This window comes from Dromaius novaehollandiae, chromosome 20 (assembly GCF_036370855.1).
Source record: "Dromaius novaehollandiae isolate bDroNov1 chromosome 20, bDroNov1.hap1, whole genome shotgun sequence".
Classification (NCBI taxonomy): Eukaryota; Metazoa; Chordata; class Aves; order Casuariiformes; family Dromaiidae; genus Dromaius; species Dromaius novaehollandiae.
In genome coordinates, this window is record NC_088117.1 from 7,879,783 (window position 1) to 7,903,298 (window position 23,516).

General features: G+C 47.5%; 2 protein-coding genes across 11 annotated transcripts in view; one reads left to right on the forward strand and one right to left on the reverse strand.

Moving 5' to 3' along the window:
• Positions 1 to 21,449, reverse strand: ZER1 (zyg-11 related cell cycle regulator). Of its 4 annotated transcripts, XM_064523729.1 has the most exons (18): positions 21,287 to 21,449; positions 20,858 to 21,024; positions 17,796 to 17,882; positions 16,193 to 16,456; positions 15,170 to 15,320; positions 14,430 to 14,866; positions 13,056 to 13,232; positions 11,841 to 11,955; positions 11,169 to 11,315; positions 10,715 to 10,888; positions 9,824 to 10,039; positions 9,121 to 9,162; positions 8,662 to 8,781; positions 8,082 to 8,197; positions 7,555 to 7,743; positions 6,507 to 6,604; positions 6,013 to 6,115; positions 1 to 4,851 (listed from the first exon to the last, which is right to left on the reverse strand). In XM_064523729.1, exons 4-18 carry the CDS (start codon positions 16,348 to 16,350, stop codon positions 4,794 to 4,796), a joined length of 2,301 nt encoding a protein of 766 aa, XP_064379799.1. In that variant the 5' UTR covers positions 16,351 to 16,456; positions 17,796 to 17,882; positions 20,858 to 21,024; positions 21,287 to 21,449; the 3' UTR covers positions 1 to 4,793. The 4 variants fall into 4 exon arrangements, with proteins under 4 accessions (XP_064379799.1, XP_064379797.1, XP_064379800.1 ...); XM_064523727.1 differs by lacking the exon at positions 17,796 to 17,882; XM_064523730.1 differs by lacking the exons at positions 17,796 to 17,882; positions 20,858 to 21,024.
• The window catches only part of TBC1D13 (TBC1 domain family member 13), a 21,740-nt gene continuing 11,526 nt past the window's right edge, over positions 13,303 to 23,516 (forward strand). Inside the window, exons 1-6 of one of the 7 annotated variants that reach the window (XM_064523731.1) lie at positions 13,303 to 13,317; positions 18,146 to 18,276; positions 19,816 to 20,872; positions 22,174 to 22,247; positions 22,891 to 22,931; positions 23,390 to 23,451. In XM_064523731.1, the coding sequence (XP_064379801.1) occupies positions 23,425 to 23,451 (27 nt within the window). In that variant the 5' untranslated portion in view covers positions 13,303 to 13,317; positions 18,146 to 18,276; positions 19,816 to 20,872; ... (1 more) ...; positions 22,891 to 22,931; positions 23,390 to 23,424. Of the gene's footprint in view, positions 13,318 to 18,145; positions 18,277 to 19,815; positions 20,873 to 21,500; positions 21,646 to 21,866; positions 22,021 to 22,173; positions 22,248 to 22,890; positions 22,932 to 23,389; positions 23,452 to 23,516 lie in introns of those variants that run through there. The other 6 variants (XM_064523733.1, XM_026110808.2, XM_026110809.2 and 3 more) reach the window with 6 other exon arrangements.

Here is a 23,516-nt window from a genome sequence, read left to right on the forward strand (position 1 = left end):
TAAGACATTGTTAAGCACTAGCTTTAATACACAACAGGTATCCCAATGGATACAACAGAAAAAATAATTCATTCAGAATTGTAAGGAAGCAACAGTTGTGCATTATTATTTTTTTGCTTGGTTTCACCATGTACAAGCATTTGAACCAGGCTTCTCAACAGTAGGCAAATCAATGGACAGAGTAAAAGCAGAAGCTTGCTCATTATAACTGAGATTATCTTCTTGAAGCAAAACAAGGAAATATATATTTGGTTAGCTTAAAAACTTTTTTTTAACAAGAAAGGAATTACAGAGAGATTCAGTGACCATTATCTGAAATCAAAGTATAGTTGGTTAAAGCAAAGTATTTCAGTTCAGCAGGAAATCTCCCTCATTCCTTTCTCAAAGTGCTGCCTTCTCAGCCAGCCCCCATGTTGCTTTTCATCCACCACTGACAACTGTTAACCTTGGTGCTTCATACCCTCTGGTTGTTGTGGAGACCAGCTATTTTCTTACTTTTAATTCCCTTTTTTCAGCACAAGCCATCCTTTAACACCTGAGCTGTGTCAGGCTTCTCCCTCAGTAATCTGAAGGCCAGTCGGAGGGGAATAGGTTCACAGCTCGAAAACTCCTCCTCCCCTTCATCTTTTGCAGAGACCAAAGCGACTCCAACAGGAGCTCAGTGAAGGTGACAAGCTGGGTAGGATTCGGTGCTGAACAGATAGCATTTGAGCCAGCAGCTAGGTGCAGGATGATAACAACCATGATGCAGATGGGACAGATTTGTAGTGTTACTAATAGCCATGGTCTTTAGTCCTAAACCTTCTTGGCTTGGTCCAGATGAGCAAGTCTGGTACTGCTTGGTGTTAAGCATCACACAAGTAGATGCTAATTTGTATAAGCAGTTCCTCCCACAAATTTTGTAAAATGGAAGCACCAGCTTGTTCTCTTGTCTATTCCAGAGAAAATGGCAAACACCTGACATGCTGAGGACTGCAGTGTCATTGACCTGGGCCACTGAGACTGGGAGACATCCTCCAGCCAGGAAGGAAACTGCTTACAGTCAAGGTAGAGGTTTGCTTTGTTGGCACAGTCTCTGCAGAGAACTACTGAGTTGTGCTCTACTTGCCAAGCTATTGAATATTAAATGAAATGTAGGAGTGCAAACATGAAAGCATAAGAGTGTGAAGGGAACAACTACAGAACACAAGGTGTCCCTCTGCCATATCTTGACATGCTATGAACTGCTTTTCAGCCTGATTTTCATTTGGCAGATATAACCCCCTTCTAGTTTTCTGGGAAGGATTGGTCCTTAGCTCTTAAATTCTCTCTGTGCAGTTAAGTTTCCTGGTTCATTCCTTTGCTCCAGCAAAGCTGGAAGGTCTGAGAAGCTCCTGTGTAACTGGTGAGCATTTCAGGATATCCAGCTTTCCCTTCTCATGTAAGACCTTCATAAAAATCAGCCACTTTGCTCTCCTCTCCTTTGCAGAATATTGATGTGATGGCTGGAGACAACTGTCCTGTTCTGTCCTGAGCATTGTATCTACAGCAGCAATTCGTTAGCTCCTCTTTGCTTCCAAAAAGTGCTTCAGGTCATGGCACAAGCCTTAAGCCTAGGGTTTAACAACTTTTGTTTCACAATTAGGGAAACTGAGGTACAACCTAGTTTCAAACTCCAAATCACAGGCATTCCTGGCTTATGTCCAGATGTTTGAGGACACCTTTCTCTCTTTTGCTCCTTACTGAAAGGGAAGTGCTATTTTCCAGCTCGCAAAACTTATTGGCTTGAAGAAATAGAAGCTTGTAGCCAAAGCTCTTATTGCTCCAACAGGGATGCTATTTTTTTTTTTTTTTTTTTTTTTGGAATGCTGTCTCTGTAATAAATCTTGCTGGTGGCCTGACTCAAAAGCTCATGTGTAGTTAGCTGTCACAGATCAGTTTATGGAAAGTCCCCCTTCCCCCTGGGAGCAGTGACAGACTTCATAAAGCTAAGCTCTTCTGGCAGGCTGGTCTATCTGACTCCATTAATCTCCGCGTTGCTTTTTATTCTCATTAAGGTACAGCATGCCTAGAAGGCTCTGCAGGACTTGCCTGATGATATGTGAGCAGTGAGGATCGAGGTTATCTATAAATTGTGAAACAAATGTTTTATGCAGCTTGGAACCGGTTAGTTTGGGATACCACTGTCCAGCTGCAGCAGGTGGGACTTCAGTAATGACTGAACTTACAGGGGTGTGAGTTTGAAGAAACTCAAACACCTTATGTCCTTAAGTCCTGATCTGGATGGATCCAAGCCATCTTTTGTTCATTAACCTTGGTGCAGTTGTGCCAAAATCTCAGGGTGAAACCTAACTGTTTGGCTCTGGTTACAGTGCAAGGCTGAATTCTGCTCTAGCTGAGAACTCCTGAGCTCCAGCTGGCTCCCCATCACGGCAGCTGCGTGCTGGGGACACGGGTTTCTGATACCTGTCACATCTGTGATTGTGTCCCTTCTGCTCCACTCCCACCTTCCCAACATAGTCAGAATCCTGAGTGCTTTTGTCACTTGATTTAAGATTTCAGTGGTAGCAGCTTTCACTATATGGGCATTAAAGAGAAAGAAAGCCTGGTGGGCACTGTCACATGAGGCACCTTAAAACGACTGCATTAAGTGGAGAATTAAATGAGCAAAGACTGACTCCCCTGATGCAGGGAGGCTGGTCAGCAGTATTTGCAGCCTCTATTAGTTTTGCATCTAGGAGAAAGATTAACAAGTGTTACATGGAAAACAGATCTTGAAATCAGCTTCCCTGACTCAAAGCTTGTACAGACACAAATTCTTGGGGAACAGTAATAAGAGAGAAAAATACGTTTGAATCAAACGATTGCAAAAAAGTATAATTTGTCAAGTTTTGCAAACCATATGAAAACAATTCAAAAGTGACACAAAAATATATATGTTTGAAAAATACTTAAAGAAAAAAGTACAGATCTCACAATATCAAAACAAATGACATATGGTTAAAAAGGAAAAAAAAAAGACATTGAGTAACACCATGTTGGCAGAAAAAGTAAACCTCTGCAGGGCAGCTGTGTTCTGTCATTTAAAGTGTCAGTTTGTGTCTCTAGGATCTGCCTATAATGTGCTCAGCAATGACAGCATTAACTGAGCATTAGAAGAACCTGTCATAGCAGCGAATCAAATCTGAGGGCAATGTATATGAGGGAAGAGAGCAGTGAGGCTTACTGTGCTATCTCAGAGGCCTTAAATGTCCTAATTCGCATGGCCATGGTCTTCTCTCATTGCTACCAGACATAAAATCCTTTCCAAGGGAAGAAGGTTTGTGAATCATGAAAGAGCTAAGACAAGCAGAGGGCTCTAAGCATGGACTGCACAATGTGGTGTTGAGAGCCTGGCTGTGAGATAAACCTTGGCCTTTGGCTTCTTGAGCCACTATAGTCTGGAGTGTCTTACAGGTGGAGAACACTTTAGTGGGACTCTCCTCTCATCTGCGTCAGGATAAATTGGAGGAATGCCGCTGATGAGAGTGGGACTGCACTGGTTAGTGCTGGTGAGAGTCAGATAAGAATACAGGGCCTTTTGTTCCTCAGAAGAGGGGGAAGATGTTTGGGGTGGAACAAGAGGTGCTGTCTCATGGGATCACCCGCCAAAGGGTGCCTGGAGACTCCCCGGTCTCAGAAGAATATGTCAGCACTTCCAGCTACAGCGTTTGTGCTGCAGTGAACTTTCTACAAGGGGAGACCAATTTGCCATTGAACATGGCTAGCCCTAATGCAGACCAAAGAAGAGTAAAACCCCTCCAGTCCATTACTGGGACTTGTACAAATGATACATGCTGCTCTTGCCTAGGGCCTAGCAGAGCTTAGTTGTAGCCCTTCCCCATAGAACACAACTAAAAAGGTGGTGAAGGACTGGAATTAAGATGCGTAGCCCTTTGTGAACAAACCTTGTTCCTTGTTGCACAGGCTCCCTTAGAGAGAACTCTGTGTTGCCAAGGATGTGCAACTGGCTTTGCTGGACATCCCTGACCTTGTGAGGCTGGGTGGGCTGACAAATCCTACTGTACCACCAAAGGGGACAAAACAGAGCTCTTGACTTTAACAGGAATGTTTCTCTTCCGATAGACCCACATACAGTTAGCAGTGCTTCCACTAATATGAGTCTTCTATAAAAACCCATTATGGGAATGAATAGACTTGAAAAAGCTTTCTTCCCTGTTTGCTCTATTTACAAATATTACTAAGAAGGTTAGTTCATTTGGTCTAACTCTCTGGTATCATGTTCCCCCAACTTCTCTAAGCAAATAAATAACTCATCACTGCCTGTAACCCTATTCGGTGGCCAATGCCAATTCAGGACTGGTGTTCTTGTGGACATTACAGGACCTCATGCAATACAGTGAAAGGGAATTTTCTAAAAAGTGGGAAATTTAAAATGTTATACTAGCGATCACGCAACTAGGTCTTCAAGCTCACGGTCATTTGAGGCTTTCTGTGTTGTCTAAAAAAAATGGTTAAAAGATACATAATGTAGTTGTCTTTTTGTTTTTTGTTTTCTTTTTATACAGAAATCATACACACAAAACTTCAATCTGAAACTTCATAACGAAAAAGTCCACTAATTTAATGAAAGCATTTTGTTGTGCAAAAAGTCCCTCCCCCCTCCCCTGTTCACCTTCATCTACTGAGGGTCTCACACACACACATAAAGTTTCCTCCCAACAGCCAAGTTGGTAAGAAAGAGTCCTCCCTATATACAGTGAATTAGAGAGAAGCTGGATACAGTGCTGGCAAGAGGCACTAGATGATTGCCTCTATCTGGAAGTGTCCATGTTCTCCTCCTTAAAGTTACTGCAGTGCTCTATAACTTTCCTATGGATAAAACAAGGACAAGGAGAGAGGGTTTAGTTAAAAGCTTATCACATTACAGTTGTGGGCCAATAACAGTAACATAAGGAACTGTCCGACAGCATGATCTCTACGTAAATGTACACTGCTTACACCAAGCAATCTTTCCTGAGATATGCATCAACCAATATTTGAGTCTAAACCAGTATACTTCACAAAAGCAGCTTAGAGCTCATAACTGCAGTTCATCTCCTCCGAATTGCAAACCATGTTAGCATACATCCAGATCTGTATGTGACCATTCATTCGTTACCCCCATATCCAAATCACTAGATAACTTTGAATCGCGTCAGGAAACACATGCATACAAACATTTGTCGTTCATTCTTCTGTCATCTGTCCCTCTGCTTTTCCATTTGGAAATTTACCGTTCTTGTGCTGTCCCATCACTTGTTCACTTTCTAAGCCATACGCAATCTGCTTAACCTGTAATAGTATTTTGCTATGTCTTCTGCAGGCTTCCATCGCCTCCAGCATTTAGCAACCCTTCAGTTAGAAGGAACATCTGCTGCCCACGCAAAAGGTATGTATTCCCAGATATCTCTACCTGTCTTTTATATTTTTCCTGCAGGTATGAAATTATAGCTCTCAGATTGTCAATGATTAGAAACTGCAGCTGGCGTTTAAAACTCTGAAAGGATGACTCCAAAGGAAGGTCAGGTAAGAGGTAAATTGGGAAAGCTCATGCAGGTGGTGGACTCTCCCCACCTTTTAAAAATTCTCTCATTTTAACCGTGCAATCAGCTCTTCTGGTGACAGACTGGTATGTACTGAACAAGGAGCCCACACCACAAGTATGGAGAAGAGCGATGACTGGATACTATCAGCATAAGAGATGTAACTAGCAAGTTTGGTTCTCCTGACCAGCAAGCCACTTCTACAACCCATTTGCCTAGCGTCCATCAAACCTGTCTGTACCATCAGTGTCTGTGTACTGCCCACCTATAGAAACCTCTCTAGGCTCCTGCTTCCATACTCTTATTTCTGCTCTTCACCCATGTTTGCTTCACCCTTCATACACATCAGTACAGGCCTTTATTTGGTAGCCTTACTTGATGTGGGGAACTAAAAACTAAACTGAAGATAAACTGGGTGTTTGATGACAGCACGTTATTGGTTTCCTACCGGGCCATTTCCTTGGTCTCTTGCCGTGCTGAAGCCATTTTAATCATGTCCTTCAGAAGGGGAATCCCACCTTCTTTGATCAGCAGTGGGCAATACTTGTCAGCTGCGGAGAAAAGAATATAACAGGTCCTCGTGAACCTTCACAGGGGTGGGAGACAGGGTGGCAGGAGGGGAGCTTGCTGCATGAGAAATCACAGAAAGTTTTTATGAAGTCAGCCTGTTACAGGTACCCTGGCTGTGAACACAGCAGACACAGAATGGATGAAAATGTAAGAACATGGCCAGAAGGATGGAAACATTGAAGGTATTTGCTACACACTACATTTCATTGTTTCTGTTCTGGCTGTGCTGCCTTGACATTCCTGCACCATTCAAAGAATGTTCTCTCTACCCACATGTAGTTAAATTGGGAAGACTTTTTCTTCTAACAAGCTCAGATCCACAACCCCAACTTCTCCAGTGAAGTGAACAGGGTTTTCTAAAGTAGAACTTACGGTAGACAGAGACCAGGTTATACAGTGCCCAGGTTGCCCAGTGCTGGCTGACTGGAGAGATCCCTTGTGGAAGGAGTCGAAGAATTGGTTCAAATGACCTGCACAGAAATATTGTAGAAGTGAAAAATCCAAAGGCTGCTTCTTTCAGCAGCTTTGGCACTCAAAGCAGTACAAACTCTATGCTCATACATACCACAGCAGTAAATCCCACTGGCATGTCAAAGATTGTGGCATCAAAGAGTAAGCCTGTGTCACATGGCAGTACTGGCAGGCTTACAGGCCCTACCAGCTTAGCATAAACATGCTGCCCAGAGAAACAGATGCAAAGAATTTGAGTCCAGGAATGAACTTCTATCTTGTGTCAGTCATTTCCTTATGACAGCTGAAACCCAGCAGCACTGATCATTCTGTAGAGCAGCCAGAGCAAGATTACACCCAGCCAAAGCTGGCTGCTCACGTGCAATGATTTCTCTGTTTCTTCTGGCAACAATAATGTGCCTACACTGCAAGTCATTCTGGATCCCTGCCCAGCACTGTGGGAATACAGAGTACCTGATGCCTTCTAACAGTAAGGGCTTTGGGGGATTCCACTAGTTATATTAACTTTTGAAATGATTTCTAGGAACTATGTTTAAATATCCCCCAGAAAAGACTGAAAGCTACAGCGATCCATGTGACTTTCAGAAAGAAACAGACTTGAGGTAAAAAGGACAGAAGTCTGAGAAAAAAATTATTAGGCAGTCTCAGAGTGTCAGATCATGGGTTTCCTGAATTATGCAATTTCACCAAAAACATGCAGCAGAAATTCTGTTGGGCTCCCACATTTCTCCCATAGGAATTGCTAAGCAAGGTGTCTTAGTTTCAGCAGCCTGCATGACACACTTTAAAGGAAAATGTAAAACACTCACTAAAGAATATGTCCCTAAGGATGTTTCTCCTTCACCCTAGGCAGAGCTGGGCTGTGCCTCTTTCCTCCTGTCTGCTGCTGCTTGTTTCCTGTGACAATCCTAGCTCTTGGGTAAGTGGGCCAGGCTTCTCTATTCCTCACCTGTAATTGATATTTCTTCTGGAGTTGATGTCCCAGCTCTGGATGGCTGCCCACATCCTCTTTACTACTTCTTCTCGGTGCGGCTCACATATGCCCCAAGCCTCTGGACCATCAAACATGATATGGGAGAGCACACCACAGGCGTTATAGGATACCTCAATCCCATCTGCTTTGCTCTCCAAAAGGTTGCTACAAAGAGAGAAGAAACCATTTATAGGTACCTGAACAACCTTACTCAGCATTTCACAGTCATAAAAGCATCATGTCTTTGATCTCTACCAGAGAAGATCACTGGAGAAAGTATCTCTGGCCTGAAATGGGCACAGTGCTCTTGAGGGACTCAGCTTGTCACTAGTGTGTATCACGCCTAAGCTGTGCAATCCAAGCTGTCTTATGTTTTCCTTTTAGCTTTTTTTGAATGAGAAAGCAAGCTGATGCATCAAATATTTAAGTTTCCAGGTGATTCAACAGCAGAGTCCCAACACATTTACCCTGCCTGGGCCCAGCTCTTTGTCAGATATATTCACCTGAACACACTGATGAACTGGGAGGTCATGAGCTGTGGGCGGAGCTCCTTCACCTCTGCTACATTGCCCAGGAGTCCCAGCATGTTGCGGTGCAGCTCCTGCTTTTCTGGGAATTCCTAAGAGGACAAGAGATGAGAGTATATAAAAGCAGGACTGTGGGTGACACTGAGAACAAACAACCCTGGAGAACGATTGAACGGTGCATCTAGAAAGGCTGAGTATTTTTGAGTAGTCAGCAATGGTTCTCTAGCAGATCTCTAATGGAATCTCTAGCATTCAAATTATGTGAAATGAGAGAATCAAGGCCTGTTATCCACTGCTGCCCTGCTTAAGGGGGACTGTGTTTGTAAGTACAGAATAGGGAAAGAGGAGGATGATACATATGAGTAAGTGAATTTCTTTGTTCTACTGGGTGGATGGTTGTGAAAAAGAAATAAACTGACAAAATATGCAAGTTTTTATTTTATAGTAAAATATGAAGGTCTGATTATGGATCCAGTTCAGCCAGGGAGCATGCTCAGGCACCTGCATCTCTACTACTAATGCCAGTATTCCTTCGGAGAAAATGAGAAATACTCACTTTCAAGCACTCCAAGAAGAGTTTCATGCCACTGTAGTTGAGGAACATCTCGCAGTTATCAGGGGTCTCATCAGTGATGTTCCAGAGAGCACTCCAGGAGAACTCCATCACCTGATCACACTATGGAGCCGAAGAGATAGGGACAGAAATGGAGCTTTGCTTATGTGGGAGCCTAGTGCAAACCAAGTACTTGTATTTCATCTCTGGCATTACTCCAGAGAGCTTCAGAGGTAAGAAGACCTTGTTATACACTTTCAGCTTGTTGATGAGTGGGTTTTTTTGTTGTTTTTGCCTTTCTGCTACCTCCCCCCTCCTCTTTGGAGAGGATATCCTACAGCACCAGTTGAGATGTCTGGCGTTTGGTAGAAAAGCTGGGCTGGCACACTGGACGGATCACCATGCCTATGTCAGGCTGAACAGAAAATATTATGCGGGTACATTTTGTGGGGAGACACTCACCGTTTTATCAGCCAGCTTCTTCTGAATCAGCTTTAGCATTGTCTGTGGACAGAGAAAGGGGAAGAGTGAGGACAGTTCAGAAATCACAGAGCTAAAACTGACACCTTTAGGCAGCGCACGGCTGGCTACAGCCAATTGCAGGTATATGCAGTCTAAGAATGTGACCCTTTGCAGAAAACCTAATTGGTATCTCTTTCTCTGATTCAATGGGACTGGGTTATGTTCAGCGTTGCAGGTATTTGCAGAGCTGAACTGTGTTAGAGTCCCTGAGCTGTGGAGTTTACGGTCAAATCTGTTGTAATGTGTATTACAAAGTTAGGAATGTGGTAATTATATCAGAGCAGTTGCCTGAGCAGGTCTTTGGAAGGGGTGGGATATGGGTGGACATGAATTGGGAAGCTGGTGTAAATTCAGATTGTAACAGTTCCAAAAATAATATAGTGTAGTGAAGAGGGAAGGTAATCGGGTCACGCTGCTTCCCTGCTCTCACCCAGAGCCTATCTGTGAGACTGTGCTTTCCAGCGCTGGCAAGCCAGTAAGAGATGTCACCTGGAGGGACAGGTGCCAGGAGAGGTTAGCACTGCTGGGACACGAGTTCCCTCCCTAAGGTTGAATCACTGGCTGGATGTGCGTGGTGGACTGCTGCAAGGGAATTGTGGTAGCCTGGGTTAAGTATAAGCAGACACCTTGGGACCATACCAACCATGACAAAACCCATCTTGCCCACAGCTTCTTTATGATCGTTGTCCACCTGGCAGACCAGAGCATTACAAAGGTGTACGGCGATGCGCTGGATAGACTCGTCCTGCCGGCTTTGGTTGAGGATGTTCAGCAGCAGCTCATTGACTCGGCGGTACTGGAACTCCAGCTCCTCGGGGATGCTGAAATTGCACAGCGTCAGGCAGCAGTTCCGCTGTACCTAGGACAAGAGCAAGCAAATGCTGGGCTGGGAGGCTACGAAAAGATGATCCCATCACCTCATGTTCCCTTGCTGCTTGGTATTGAAACCATTTTCTTGCCTAACTACCACTAAAATTTCTGTCACCCTCACATCTGTCATTGTGCTTTATCTGCGCTCTCCCTTTTCTCTTTTACTGTGACTCTAGTATCACACAATCACCCAGTCTCATCACTTCGCTGCCTATAAACTCTCCATGCTGCAACTGCCGCTCAGCAACCCAATGGCATCATACTATATAATGTCAGCTAGCTACCAGTACAGTGCCTTAGAATAATGTTACTTTCTGCAGACTCAACACCCCCAACGCATGCACATCTTTAGCCCTTATCACCAGGATCAGTGCTGGACATCTGTGCTGTGGGCTGTACGCATCCTTTGACCCACTACCATCACCTACAAAGGAGCCTTGCTATCATCACTTGCTTCCTCTGGTTCTGGAGAACATCACATGGAGAAGGGGTGCCTGGCATGAAATCCCCATTAGGGAGTGAAGGCAAGGAGTGGATCTGGGCAATAGCTTCTCTAGTGCTTGCCTTGGTTCACATCCTGGAGGCTCAGAAGGCCTAGATGCTACATCAGGCTAAAGACAGAAGACAGGACTATAGGAGCTGAAGGAGGCTGGGCTGCTCTTACTGTGACTTCCTGGTAGGACTCCATGCCATTCAGTACCACCTGGATGACCTGGTGCCGCAGCTTCACGCTCTGCTCCATGCGGTACTCAGAGTTGGTCAGGTAAAACAGTGCCGCGCTGCCTGTCACCTGGATGTTTTTGTCGTCCTTGTGGCACTTGAGGGCTGTGATCACCAGCTGCAGAGAAGCAACATGAAGCTTCAGTGCCACTGACTTGGAGTGACACTGAGTCTTGCAGTGACTGTTATGGTTGTGTGAGGCAAAGGCTGTTGCAAGCCTGCAAGGAATGCATGGCCTGGGCATAGCAGGAATATCTCATGAAATCAGGGTACTGAGTTCCACTGCACAACTGGAACTTTCTCCTGAATGGCCTGACATGGTGTCCCAGGGTAGAGAAAAGGCTGGGCTTGAAAAAATCTCCCTTGTGAGGGTGAGGTAAATGCTAGCGTGGGCTCACCTGGAGGGCTCGCAGCAGCTGGCTGCAGCGCTCAATACGGGCAATGTCAAAAAGGAGGTTGATGGCCCTGGAAGTGATTTCTGGTCGATGTTCAGTGTAAGCCTCAATAGCATTCAGAACCTGCTCTTCATTCTTGTCCCCGCTTACCTGGCATAGAGGCAAAAAAGAGTCAGGGAAGAAAGGATGAGGGAGGAAAGCCAGCATGAGAAGGGAGCTTTGAGGGTAGATCTAGAAGGTCAAGGGTATAATTTCTTTCTGACCTGCTGGTAAGACTTGGCCCAAGATGGGAACAAAGAGGCTGAGTCACTTCCTAGCCCAGAGGGACAAGAAATGGCCCCTTCAGGGCAGGAAGATGCTTTTCACAAGTAGGACTCCTCTTCCATTGTCTTAAATCTTTGTTTTGTAGTCACAGACACCCTGCTGCTTCAGGTAGGGTGATTTTTTTTCCCAGGCCCTTCTCTAAGAGGCATATATTTTCCCCTTGTGAAAACTGTGAGGTGCAGGTCTTGCCTTCTGGCAGCTTTCCTGCATTACTAAGTGGCTATTGAAAGGTCAGAGCTCAATTGTCACACCCCAAAGCCCAAGAGCTACGCTCTACTGGCAGCCAGTGATTTTCATGTTCTTTGAACTTCCATAAACTACCCACTGCCAATAATCTTGCTGCCTCATTACCTTGTACGCTGGAATATGTGTCAGGCGGCAGAGAGATGTTTCAAAGAGGCCCAAGAACTGGAGTGGTCGTTTCAGACCCCGGAAGGGAGCAATGCTGCTCTTTGCTGGTTCAATGCTGAGAAAAGAAGAGATCACTCATGTTGGTACCCTGCTTCTTCAGCTCTCTCCTGCCACAGGGACAGCTATTTGCTCTCCATTCACTCTGACTGCACTGCTCCATAACTGGAGTGACAACAGCTACATTCAGTTGTACACCATACAAATTCTCCTAAAGGTAACACTAGCCTTTCTTTCCAGGTGATCCTGACTGAAGGAGTAAATGCACTGAACAGAAATAGCAGCAAGAATTCAGGCAGACAGGATACAGCTCTCCCAGACAGAATTTGTCTTGAAAATTTGCTAGCTGGGGTAGACACTTCCTCTTAGGAAAGGGCTGTGGATTCCACTGATCCAAACAAGTTGGGAACTTGACTGCATGTCATTTGATAGATGCCTCAGTCTGCTTCTGTGCTTATGCACATGTTGTTTTGCTGCCATGTTCCTTATTGACCAGGAGCCAGTAGTTTTTTCACCAGCTTTGGAAAGGAGCCACTACTGTCCCTTATTTGCTTTTGTTCCTAAGTGCTCAGGGAACAGGAGGGCAGAGCTCTTGGTTGACCTGGAAAACCAGACTTCCAAGAGTGCCCCCACTGAGGTGCACTGGGATTTTCAAACGCTGATCTGCCTGGCATCAAGGTCAAATCTGAAAATCAGCCTTTAGATTCTAACTCCCTAGAACACCCAGTCCTGCTATAAACATTAATGTAGTGACTAAGTGCAGAAATGCCTCAGAAGAGCCTGGACTTTGGTTGGGGTAAGAATGTTTTGTGTAAAGGGGTTTGGAGTCCTTTCAGAGGAAATATAAACTAGTGCTAGAGATCACTGGAAGGATGTGTATGGAAAAGAAGGCGTGAAATACCTCTTCAGATATGTATGAAAGGTAGGATGAATTCTTTATTACCTTTAAAGCTCTCACCCATGTCACATACAGGAATCACAACTAACCAATTCCCATACTAGTCTTTAGCTTCAGGGAGAATTAGCAACAATTGTATCTTGCTTTTTAATATTAATTAGACCTAAAGAATTTGAAAGCTCAGAAGAGAGAACTGTCCTTAATCCAGCTTTGGCAAAACTTTCCATCCAAGTAGATATCGGTAATTGCTGTTACCTTACCTTGTCTGGCCCATCTTCTCCTCCATGCTTGGGATAGTGCAGTTCTCCAGCATGGTGTGCCCTGAGATATCGAGCGAAGTGAGGTTTACCAAGTTTTCCACAAACAGGTTTAGAACCCGCCGGGTCAGCTTGAATTTGTAGTAACTGGACAGATGGTCTCGGGAGATATCCAAGTGCCTGCAAATAACAGAGAGCAGCTCAGAGCCTGGAAAGCATCAGCTGGGACTTCCCGCACTCTACCAGGGAAAGATGAGAAGCCAAGGTTTGTGTTTGTGTTTGGTTTTTTTCTTCTTCCTTCTTCCTCTCCAAGATATAGGAACAGGGTTCTGTAGGATCTGGCAGCAGGATCTGGCTTGTGTCTAACCATAGTCACAGATGCCTGGTAGAAGCCTACTCAGAATGTAGTGCAATGAGTCATTTGGCCACACCATTGCAAAGGCGCAATTTCTCTAGGCTCAGGAACTGCCTTTCCCAAGCTGTGCCACAGCAGCCACCTCAGCATTTCTGCCTGGGGATTAAGATGCCCTGGAGGATTTTTGCATCCCCCAAAACATATGTTGCCTCCTTCCACAAATTAAGTTACAATAGTTCTTGTCTGCTCTGCAATCTTGTATTTTTTTTTCCAGCCCAGGCTATTGGATTTAGAAAATACTGCCCAGGAGATTCTCTGAGACTTCTAGGTCATGTGTAAGCACGGTACCCCCTAGTGTCTACAGCCAGTAGAGTCAGTACTAAAGGAAAGCATCCTTTGCTAAGGCCCCTCTTTTTGCGTAGGAAAGTCCTGGAGCCCTTTCCTGATACCATTGTGTAGCTTGAATAGCAATTGTCTCAACTCTGTTTCAGGAAGTCATTCCACTGTCAGCACAGTTAGGTCCTGAGTGCTTATTTATTTAGTTTGCTCTTTCCCTTGGTTGCTCCATCTATGCACAGTGTGCTTACAGAGAGCACAGCAGGCAGTCTGAGGAGCTGCTGAGAGTTGTTCCTAGTTTTATCTCAGAGCTAGGCTTAAATTTTGGACATTACTGTTTGACCGGTGGTTTCAAGGATTGAATTTCACAGTGTGATTATCACTACACCAGTACTGTACACATCCACAACCATTTTTCCCATCTTTCAGGTGTTCTGTTATCGCTTTTTTTAAGAGTTTCTGCTAAGTGAATGGGTTTTATGTTGTTTTGCAAGCAAAACCCAGGTTGGCTTTAGATATTTCAGCTGTATAGTGAGTCAATGACTGAGCTTGTTTATGGGAGAGTTTATAACTTGAAAGCAGTTGTGGGTCGCTCTCAGTTAATGGGCAGATAACCCATTCCCAAGAGATCTGCAAGGCTTCTATCTGTGGGAAAAGGATTAAGAAGGAAGAAGAGGTCTGCTGACCTGAGCTTACGGAGCTGTGCAATCACTTGGATGTGCTCCTCTGAAAGGTCCATGTTGTAAAGCACTAAGGAAACCAGACTGTCCTTCCACTGCGTCAGAAATCCCACATCATTCAGCTGGATCCCAGAGAGATCAAGAGCTGCAAGGGAGGCCAAAGGCCGAAGCAATGTCTCCACATTTACCCCCTCGATCAAGCGGCCGAGGTTCAGGAAGCGCAAGCGGCTAAAGCCTTCAAAAGTAAAGTCCTTGACCAAGACCTGGCGAGTGGGGTTCACTAAACAGTCATCTTCACAGCCTCCAGGGTTCTCCTCCTCGTAGAAGATATTGCAGCAGCCAAAGAGGCTAAGGGAGATAAGCGTGTGGCTGAAGCTCACCAAGGTTTGCAGGCTCTTGGCTGTCAGCTTCTCACAGTTAGTCAAGTAGAGCTCAACCAGATCCTGGAAGATGGGAAATCAGTTAGAAATACTTCACAGGTGGAGTGTTCACCCTGTTCCCTATACCACCTCCTGCAGGGAGAAGCCTGAGACCAGGTATAACTTGACTTGGCCAGTGTCCCCATCCCATTCCTGACAGGGGCTTTGGGATCTGAGGAGGGAGATGCTGAGGTTCTCCCAAAGAAAGAATGTGGATGGGGAGGGATGGAGTCTTGGGAATCTCAGGATGCCTGGGATTCTAGCTGGTGCCCACACCTCAGTGCTGCTATGTGATGTGACAACTAGAGGCTGTCAGTGCAATACCACCTGCTTCCTGATGGCCTCCAGGTCCTGGTCCTGCACAATCTGTTCCCGCAGGTGGATCCGAGCTAGCCTGGTGCTCCGTGGATCAGAGAACAAGGTGAAGAAGCTTTCATGGGGTTCAAAGATGCTGTCTGTCTTCACCAACTCCACATACCTGTATTGGGGCAGTGATGTTAGCACAGCATGACACAAAGGCTCAGCTACAGCTCTAGCATCTGTGCTGGTCATGAGAAAATGTGACTCTGTGTGTGAGCACATGCAGACTCCCTACTGGTCATCCAGAATAGCCTTTGGGGTAATGGGAGCTGGGCTATAATCTCTTCTTGCACAAAACTAACCCTTAGGAAAATCTCATAGAAAGAGATTTGTGCAAGGTCATGCATATATTTCTGAGCAAACTGGATTCTGGCAAGCATGGACATTAGGACCTTTTTCTTTCCTACCTGTTTAAAGCTAGTAATTTGATTCCCCCCCACCCCCACACACAATTAGCCAGTCAGGGTTCTCTGCCAGAATCTGCGGGCAGTAGTTCAGCCAAGACAGACTGTGATGACGAAGTTATAAATTGCTGGAAGCAGGTTGCTTTGTAAAGCTATAGGAGTAGCAGCCTTAAAATGCAACTTCTGCTAGCACTTTGTGCTCTTATTTCTTTGGCTTGAGAGAGAGTTTTAATGCTTCAGTGGTGGGAAATGGGAAGATTCCTCTGTTGCTACCTGATGCTCTTGGAACAAATAGGTAAAATCCCAGAGTGAAAAAAGTCACTATGTGGGGAAAGGTGACTGGCAAAATTAGAATGGCATATATTGGTACAATAACCCTTGGGGACACTTCCTTCCGATGTTAATGCAGAACCATATTTCCAATATGAGGATCAAACAGAAAAAAGGAGCCCTGTGAATTTCTTCCCATTTTTTTTCCTTGCATCCTTCCCATTAACTCTTTCTTAAAGAACTTCATTCCCCCTTCCCTGGACTCCTGGCTTTTTCCCAAATGAGACAACAGCCTCTCCACAGGCCTGAGACGTACTCATTGACAAGTTTGTCACAAATCTCGCTTGGCAAGAAGATGTCAGGATGAAGGCGGAGAGTTTCATTGTCTAGTAGGTAGCAGAGAGTCCCCTCCAAGTTGCGAAGGCAGTAATCCGTGCACAAGGTCATTAGTGACTCTGGGCTGTCAGATGCCATCTTGAAGGAAGGAACTGGAAGGGGAAGTGTAGAAGGAAGCTTTTGATTCAGAAGATCTTCCACACAAAGGAAACTCCAGGGTGAATTTACAGGGACATCAGGACAGCTATAAGTAGAGGAAAAAAGATGCATTGAGAAAGGGACATTGGAAGTGCTCTGCAAAGCTGTTGTACCAGGGGGATGTTGATAGTTGTATTTACAGCCAAACATTTGCTGACATCAAAAGAACCTGCAGCATTTTGGCTTCTCTGGGAGTGTGCCCTTAATCCCTTGGTATCCCCACTCCCTTGTTGGTAAACAAGGGATAACATGACAGTGAAGTTTCTGGGACACTGCAGGAGTGAGTTAATATGAAACACATCTGGTAACGAGGCTACACAGCAAGAAAATGTTTCCTCACTGCAAGGGTTATCTGGTTGATGAAGGGCATCTGAAAGGGAAGTAGCAGAAACCACATTGCTTTCTTCCCTTCAGGCTGGGTTGGATGAACCACCACAAAATTTACTGTGGGAAAGATTTTTTGTATAGGCCAAATGGGATATGGTAGCCCCATATCATGTGCCTGTAATTCTGTTTGCCATCATTCAAAGTGAAGTTTCCAGTTTAAGCTGAATGTTTCTTTGCAGCTCCAAGCCAGAAGCTTTGTGCAATTCCTTGAACTAAAACGTGAAGCAAACCAGAAGCCAGAGGAAAACATGCTGACTGGTTTGGCTTTCCTTTCCAAGTGCAGTGAAAAGGAAGGTTTATGTCAGGACATCTATGCATGCAGCTCCCTGGGACCTGCTCACCTAAACCACTCCAAACTGTCATAAAAAAGTATGGGTGAAAGACCTGGAAAAAAGCAAGGGGCTTTCTTTTGCCCTTCTTGTTCTTTCATGCTGGATAAAGAAGGAGGGAGAATTAGGGGAAGAAAGATATTCCTGTCTTTTTTAATCTAGTGACTAATATAAAGACTCGCTCCCTGGCACTGAATGAGGACTTGTTGAGGGTCTTGAAGTTGTTTAGCAGAAGTGACTACAGAATGAGAACTCCACTTCATTTTCAAAGGGTCAAATCACATTAGAAGCAACCCTAATGTGACCCCTTCTAAATATTTTCATGCACACGCATAAATTGTGCTTGAAATGTTTATTTTTGAGGTAAAACTTGTGCCTTTTCAGTTGCTGTATCCCTACTGGTAGTCAGGACACCAGTACCATGGAGCTAGTTGCTCCCCTCTGCACCACGGTTGAACAGCCGTTGCTGTCGAAGTTATTGCAAAATGTTTTTAACTACATCTCCAATCTCTTATCTTCATCCTGCGGCCACAGAGAGCAGGATACTTGTCTGCGTCCCCTGCTCCCTGCTTCTGAGAATTCCTTTAAAGCCTCCTGTGCTATCTCTTTTCTTCATTCCTGCGGTATCATAACAATACAGGGTGTAAGAGTTTAATTGAGTTTCCTCACCTTAATCACTACCTCCAAAGGCACCCTGGATGGATCAGGCCCCCTTTTCCCTCAGAGATGCTTTCAGATGTTCTATTCAGCTGCCGCCTGGGCCATGACACCATTAGAAAGGATCAGTTAAAACTGAGGATGAGGTAACCTTTCAAATTCAGGCACCAAATGGTCTCTGTGGGAGACAGGAGCACAGCTGTGCCTGAGCCTGCCTGGCAGCCCAGGCTCCCGGCCTTCTGATCCCTCCCTTTGCTGCAGAATGGATTTCTGTGCAAACATGAGGACAGCACAAGTTGCAAATCAAAGCTCTTTTTTTCCTTCTGTGTCTCATTAATTCTCTTTCTGAGGGTGTGTTTCAGGGCCAGAGACAAAGAGTTGGCCAAGGAATTAACCCCACACAGAAAGCAACTACTCAAGAAAGCAGGAGGCGATCAGCAGGACTGCTCTTTGCTCAGCAATGGAGGAATTGCCATGCTAGATCACCCCTGAGGTATGCCTACCCCAGGCCTTGCCCTCCTCCCCCAGTCCAAATCCTGTTCTAGTGTAATTGGATGAAACTTTATTGACAAAAGCAGGCACCAGTATTGAATTTGACTTGTATTTTGGCTTTCTTGAACTTGATCGGTAACTTCTCCTTCCTATATGCATCCTTGGAAAATATATCTGCAGGCAACTGGCAGGATCATGTTTCAATCCCAGAACTCCTTATGACCCGCTGTGTTCTGACCTAGAACTTTCAACAGTGGGGATCTCGGGCAGGTTCTCTGCTGCTCTTGGCTTAAGAGGCAGAAAAGTCTCCAAGCAAAAGCAGATGCAGAGAGACTTGAGAAAAATTAAATAAACCTCAGCAATCATAAAAGTTGTATATAACATCCAGACGGGAGACAGTTTAAAGGGTGTAACTGGCTCTTCTGGGTCACTGAATCCTGAGCCAAGGTCGTAACATAAAATTACAGCTTCCCAAGGGTGCTTTTATGGCTCAGAGACTTTTGTGATATATGTGGTACAAAGAACTAAAGAAAGATGGTGGGTCTTGAGTCATACTGAAAAAGAAGGAAATCCATAATTAACAGCCCTCTCCATTGTAGTTATGGCAGGAGAGAAGTCAAGGACTATGTGAGCCATTGACTGCAGGGTACTGCTGCACTGGCAGTTTCCTCCAGGTCCCGACTAGGTGACTGCAGATGGGAGGAAGCTGTCCTGTGCTCTGCGCTGTGTCTGTTCTGGAGATGAATCTGCTTCGCTTCCAGAACGAGTCCCTCTCAGATTTTGCCTGAAGCTTGCTGGGGAGAATCTTTCCAGAAAGGCAAGATGAACAGGAATATCTGAACCAGCAGGGAAACATGTTCTGCTATTCCTACCAGCTCATCTATGCTATCAGACAGGAGGTCCCTAGAGCCGGTGTTCTTCCACTGTTTACTACTGACAGCCAGAGAACTCGAAAACAAATTCCCATTAACAACCTGTTATCACGTGCAGCTGGAAAAGGCCAGTGCTTGGGACCTGTCCAAGCAGCTTAGAGCACTAAAGGGCAAAGACTGCCTTTCTGTGGCTCTGACAGTCCTCTAGGGCCCCTCTCCTGAGACGATCACAATGTAGCTGGTTGATCCTAGCCCTTGAGAAATCAGTTGCATTTTTAACTTCTGAGCTCTCTGTGATCCACCAACAAAATCCCATACAGAAGGTTATTATAGAGGAAAAGTGGTTAAACTCTCCTGGTAAAATAATTCCAAAGAAGAGCTTTCACTTTCATGATTTATTACCTAGAGTAGAGTAGCACGCAGAGCTGCAGCTGAGACCATGCTCCTTTTGTACAAGACACGATACAAGCTAGTCCCTCACCTAAGAAATTCTAAATAGACTCCAGACATGACACGTGGGCAGGGGGAGACGGAAGTAAGAGTGCCAGTAGTGGGGCTGCACTGATGAATGTTCTCTCTAGATATAAGCTCTGTGTGCTTTGTTGATAAAAATAAATGAACTAGAGATGCTGACAAATCATTAACATTTGCCTAATCATTATTCTCAGGCAACTTTCCACAGGCAGTAGATCAGCAAGCTGCCTGCCTACCAGACTGTCACCAGTGCTGTCTAGTGCCTGTATTTTTGAAGAATCATGACAGATATGTGAAAGATGCAGAAAATTCAAGTGCAGGAATCGAGAAGGCATCAGAACTACAGCTGCCAATCTTTTCAGCAATTTATTTCTCTATCGGATTCCCTGCCATCTTCATGCACGAAGGAATTTGGGTCCCTTGGAGACAAGGGAGCAGGCATATAAAAGATGCTATATCAAACTACCCCCAGAAGCAGCCCTGTCAGTGGAGTAATAGCACTCTCCCACCATCCATGGACCTAAAGAAAACTGCAATACCATGAAATGCAGCTTCGCTCTCCCCCATCACCAGCCTTCCAGAGCCAGACAGCCTCTCCTGCAAATATTGCTTATTTGTGGGCTACATCTGTATTTTTAAGGTGTTTCTGGCTTCACTGACCTGGTGCTGCTCTTGGCACTCCTAGGGATGCCTGTGCCAATAATTCTCTACCTTGGACTTCAGACTGATCTTCTCTCCGTCGCTCACTCTCTCCTTCAGTCTGCTGCCTGAAGCCAAGCCAGATGCGCTGTGGCTCCATGCCAACCACATACCATTTACACTGTCACTACAAAAATGATTGGCAAAGCTGAATTTTTCAGCATCAGGGGCTTGTCCAAGGAGAGGGCAAATAATAAACACTGACAGAAATTGATTACAAAGAAAGACTTTAAAAGAACAAATTTAATGTAAATGCAGAGTTTGGCATGGGTTAGATTTTGAAGGAAACCTGCACTGTCATTTTGTTCAGCATCTCGCAGCTGCAAATTATTGCATGTTTATTAATTGACGGGTCACTGCAACTGCTGCAGGAAATACCACCCCTGGCTTACAGTAGGACAACTGAAGTAGGAATAAATTGAACCACTCACAGGGGCTGAGCAAAGCCTCAAATTCCAAAACTCCTGCCTGCCCAGATCGCACAAGGCGTTGCAAAGGAGACAACGTGCAAGACAGGAAACGCATTGACCTTCGTACCTGCCTGCGGTGAAGGTACTCCTTCGGGACTGATGAATTAGATGGCGGCTATTCTCTCCAAAAGGTCACCCACCCAGGAAGACATCTCCGGGAGCCTTTGGCTTACCGCTCCCGGCGCGCTGGGGACCGCCGCGGTCTCTGGCAGCCTGGGGAGCGGTTTCCCCAACCTGCAGACAGGGTCTGGTGAGAGAGGCGAGCGACCCCTCCGCCCGCCGACGTGCGGCTGGGGCGGCCCCGGGAGCCGGTTGCTGCTCCCGAGGCGTTTCAAGGGTCACCTGGCGCGGCGGCGCCGGCACCCGCGGGGGGGGGCGGGGGGAGCTGCGGCCGGGGCCCGGTTGGTCGTCGCCGGGGTGGGGGGGGGAGGACCGCGCCGGGAGCCCCGGGCGGCCCTGCCGGGGGCGGAGCGGGGAGGGGGGCGCCGGCACTCACCTGGCGCCAGGCCCCCGCCCGGCGCGGCGGATGGGGGCGGGGGGAGTCCCGGCTCGGGCCGGCTCCGCTCCCGGGGCGGGCAGGGCTCCGCGTCCTCCTCGGCCCGCTCCCCCCGCCGCGGCCTCCGCTGTCAACAAACCCCACCGTCACTTCCGCCAGCCGGGCCGCCCCGCGCCGGAAGCGGCGCCGCCTTCCCCCCAGAAACACCGGCCCGTCCGGAACGCTCGGGGCCCTGCCCACGGTTCCCGCCCGCCCTCGCAGCGTGGCCTCGCCGCGTCATCAAGCAGCGATGTGATGTCAAGAGTGGGGTGACGTCACGCCCGGGGAGCGCGACGGCGTTATCCACCTTCGGGGCCCAGGTGCGGTGCACGCTGCGATGACATCACAGCGTGTCGCCGTGATGCCGCATGGCGTCAGGGCGCGAGGCCACGGGGCCGCTCGTGTCAGTGCGCTCTGGCGGCGGCCCCAGCGTGAGCCCGGAACGCCCCCAGGCCCGGCAGCGCTGCGGCCATGTCCCGCCCCACAGCGGTCATGCGGGGGCGTGGTCTGCAGAGGGGCGCGGTCAAATCGAGCCCCGCCCACGGAGGGGTGTGAGACGGGGGCGGGGCCTCCATAGCCCCGCCCCGCTCCCGCTGTCTCCCCGCTCCCTCGGGCTGGGTTTCCAGCCGGAGCGTTTAGGCGGCGCGCGGGGAAGGGGCGCGGGGGGCCGCCATGTCGCGGCTGCACCGGAGCAGGTGGGTCCGGCGGGGTCCCGCGGCCCGGCCCTGCCCTTCCCCCGTCCTGCGCGGGGCTGCGGGGGGCGGGCTGGGGCTGGGGGCTCGGCGGCCGCCGCCGGGCCGTTACTAACCACCGCCTCCGCCGGCGGCTCCCGGGCCTGCTCCCCGCAGGATCGCGGACTTCCAGGAGGTGCTGGGCGAACCCACGGTGGCGCTGGCCAAGCTCCGCGAGCTCTGCTTCAGCGGTGAGTGGCCCCGGCCCGGGGGGTTACGGGGGTGCTGGGGCCGGCCCCGGCCCGGGGAGGCGGGGCTCCCGGTGGCGGCTCGGGCCGTGCTGCCCCCGCGGGACTGGCCCTGCTGCACGGCACGGAGCAGGGGGTCAGGCCGGAGATGAGCCCGGCAGCCGCAGGTCGCCTCCGCTACCGCTAGTTAATCCAGTCCGGAGCGTTTAACGAAGCGGTGGGTGTCCAAAACCCGTGCCCGGCAGGCAGGTCTTGGAGATGGCGAGCTGGCGGGTTGTTCGGCCGCAGCAGTCCCCCTCCGGCCGCGGTGGCCTGCTTGGTCTTCAGGCGCAGGCACAAGCTTCCAGGCCAGCCCTTCCTTCGCCCTCCTCCCGGAGTGCTTGTGGGTCTTCTCGCTTCCGCTCTGTGTCAGCTGCGTGGTCTCCTGTCCCACTGTGCCTCCAGTGCTTCCAGCGCCTGCCGCAGGCGCCCTCCTCAGTGAGCGGCACCAGCAGGTTTGGCATCGTGTAGAACCCCTCTGAGGTCCCTTTGGAAACTTACCTGTGGGGAGAAAAACTGCTCTCTTGCTCTTTATGTGGTGACGCCAGCAAGCGGTAGTGAGAAGGCCGGGGCTAACTTAACTGTCTCTCTGCCTGATGTTTCACAGGAATCCCTTTTGATGGTGGGCTGCGCTGCCTCTGCTGGAAGGTGGGTTTTGCTTGGGGCGCTTTTGTTTTCCTGCAAGCGGTGCTTCACGTTGCTTAAGTACAGAAAATATTTTTGGGCGCATAAAATCATAAACAAAAGTAAAAATCCAGAACTTAAAATCCACTCTAAATTAATAGTAGCCTGTGGAGATTAGCACTAGGACAGCCGTTATTTTGGATGGTAAACCGTGGCCGTCCGCTTTTTGCATGAGCGCAGTGCTAAGCTAGGAGTACAACTCAATCAGATTTGCTATTGATCAGCCCTGCAAATAGGCCTATTTTGAAAGCCTGTCCCTGAGATACTCCTGACTGTATCTTGGCAAAGGACCAGGCTTTCTGGAGAAAGCTCCTAGTTGTTTGAGAGAGCCAGGTCTAGCTGCTGTGTTTGGTTTGCTGATCTTGCAGGTCTAATAGCTCATGCTCCAGAGACTAATGTTTGTGCATCTTTCTTCTGCACAGATACTCTTGAACTACCTCCCTTTAGAGAAAGCCTTATGGAGCTCTTTGCTGAAGAAGCAGAGGTGAGGAGATCTATACTTGTTCCTTTATTTCTGATGATATCTGTAAAGAAGTGGAATAGTTTCTT

What these genes read in the sequence shown, in the direction of transcription:
- ZER1 (XM_064523730.1), bottom strand. Translation starts at nt 16,350, where the DNA reads ATGGCATCTGACAGCCCAGAGTCACTAATGACCTTGTGCACGGATTAC. An exon ending in GAGAAGATGGGCCAGACAAG is followed by an intron (nt 11,956 to 13,055) that starts GTAAGGTAACAG and finishes TTCTTTTCTCAG; the next exon opens with CATTGAACCAGCAAAGAGCA. An exon ending in TCTTCTTGGAGTGCTTGAAA is followed by an intron (nt 8,198 to 8,661) that starts GTGAGTATTTCT and finishes TTGTCCTCTTAG; the next exon opens with GAATTCCCAGAAAAGCAGGA.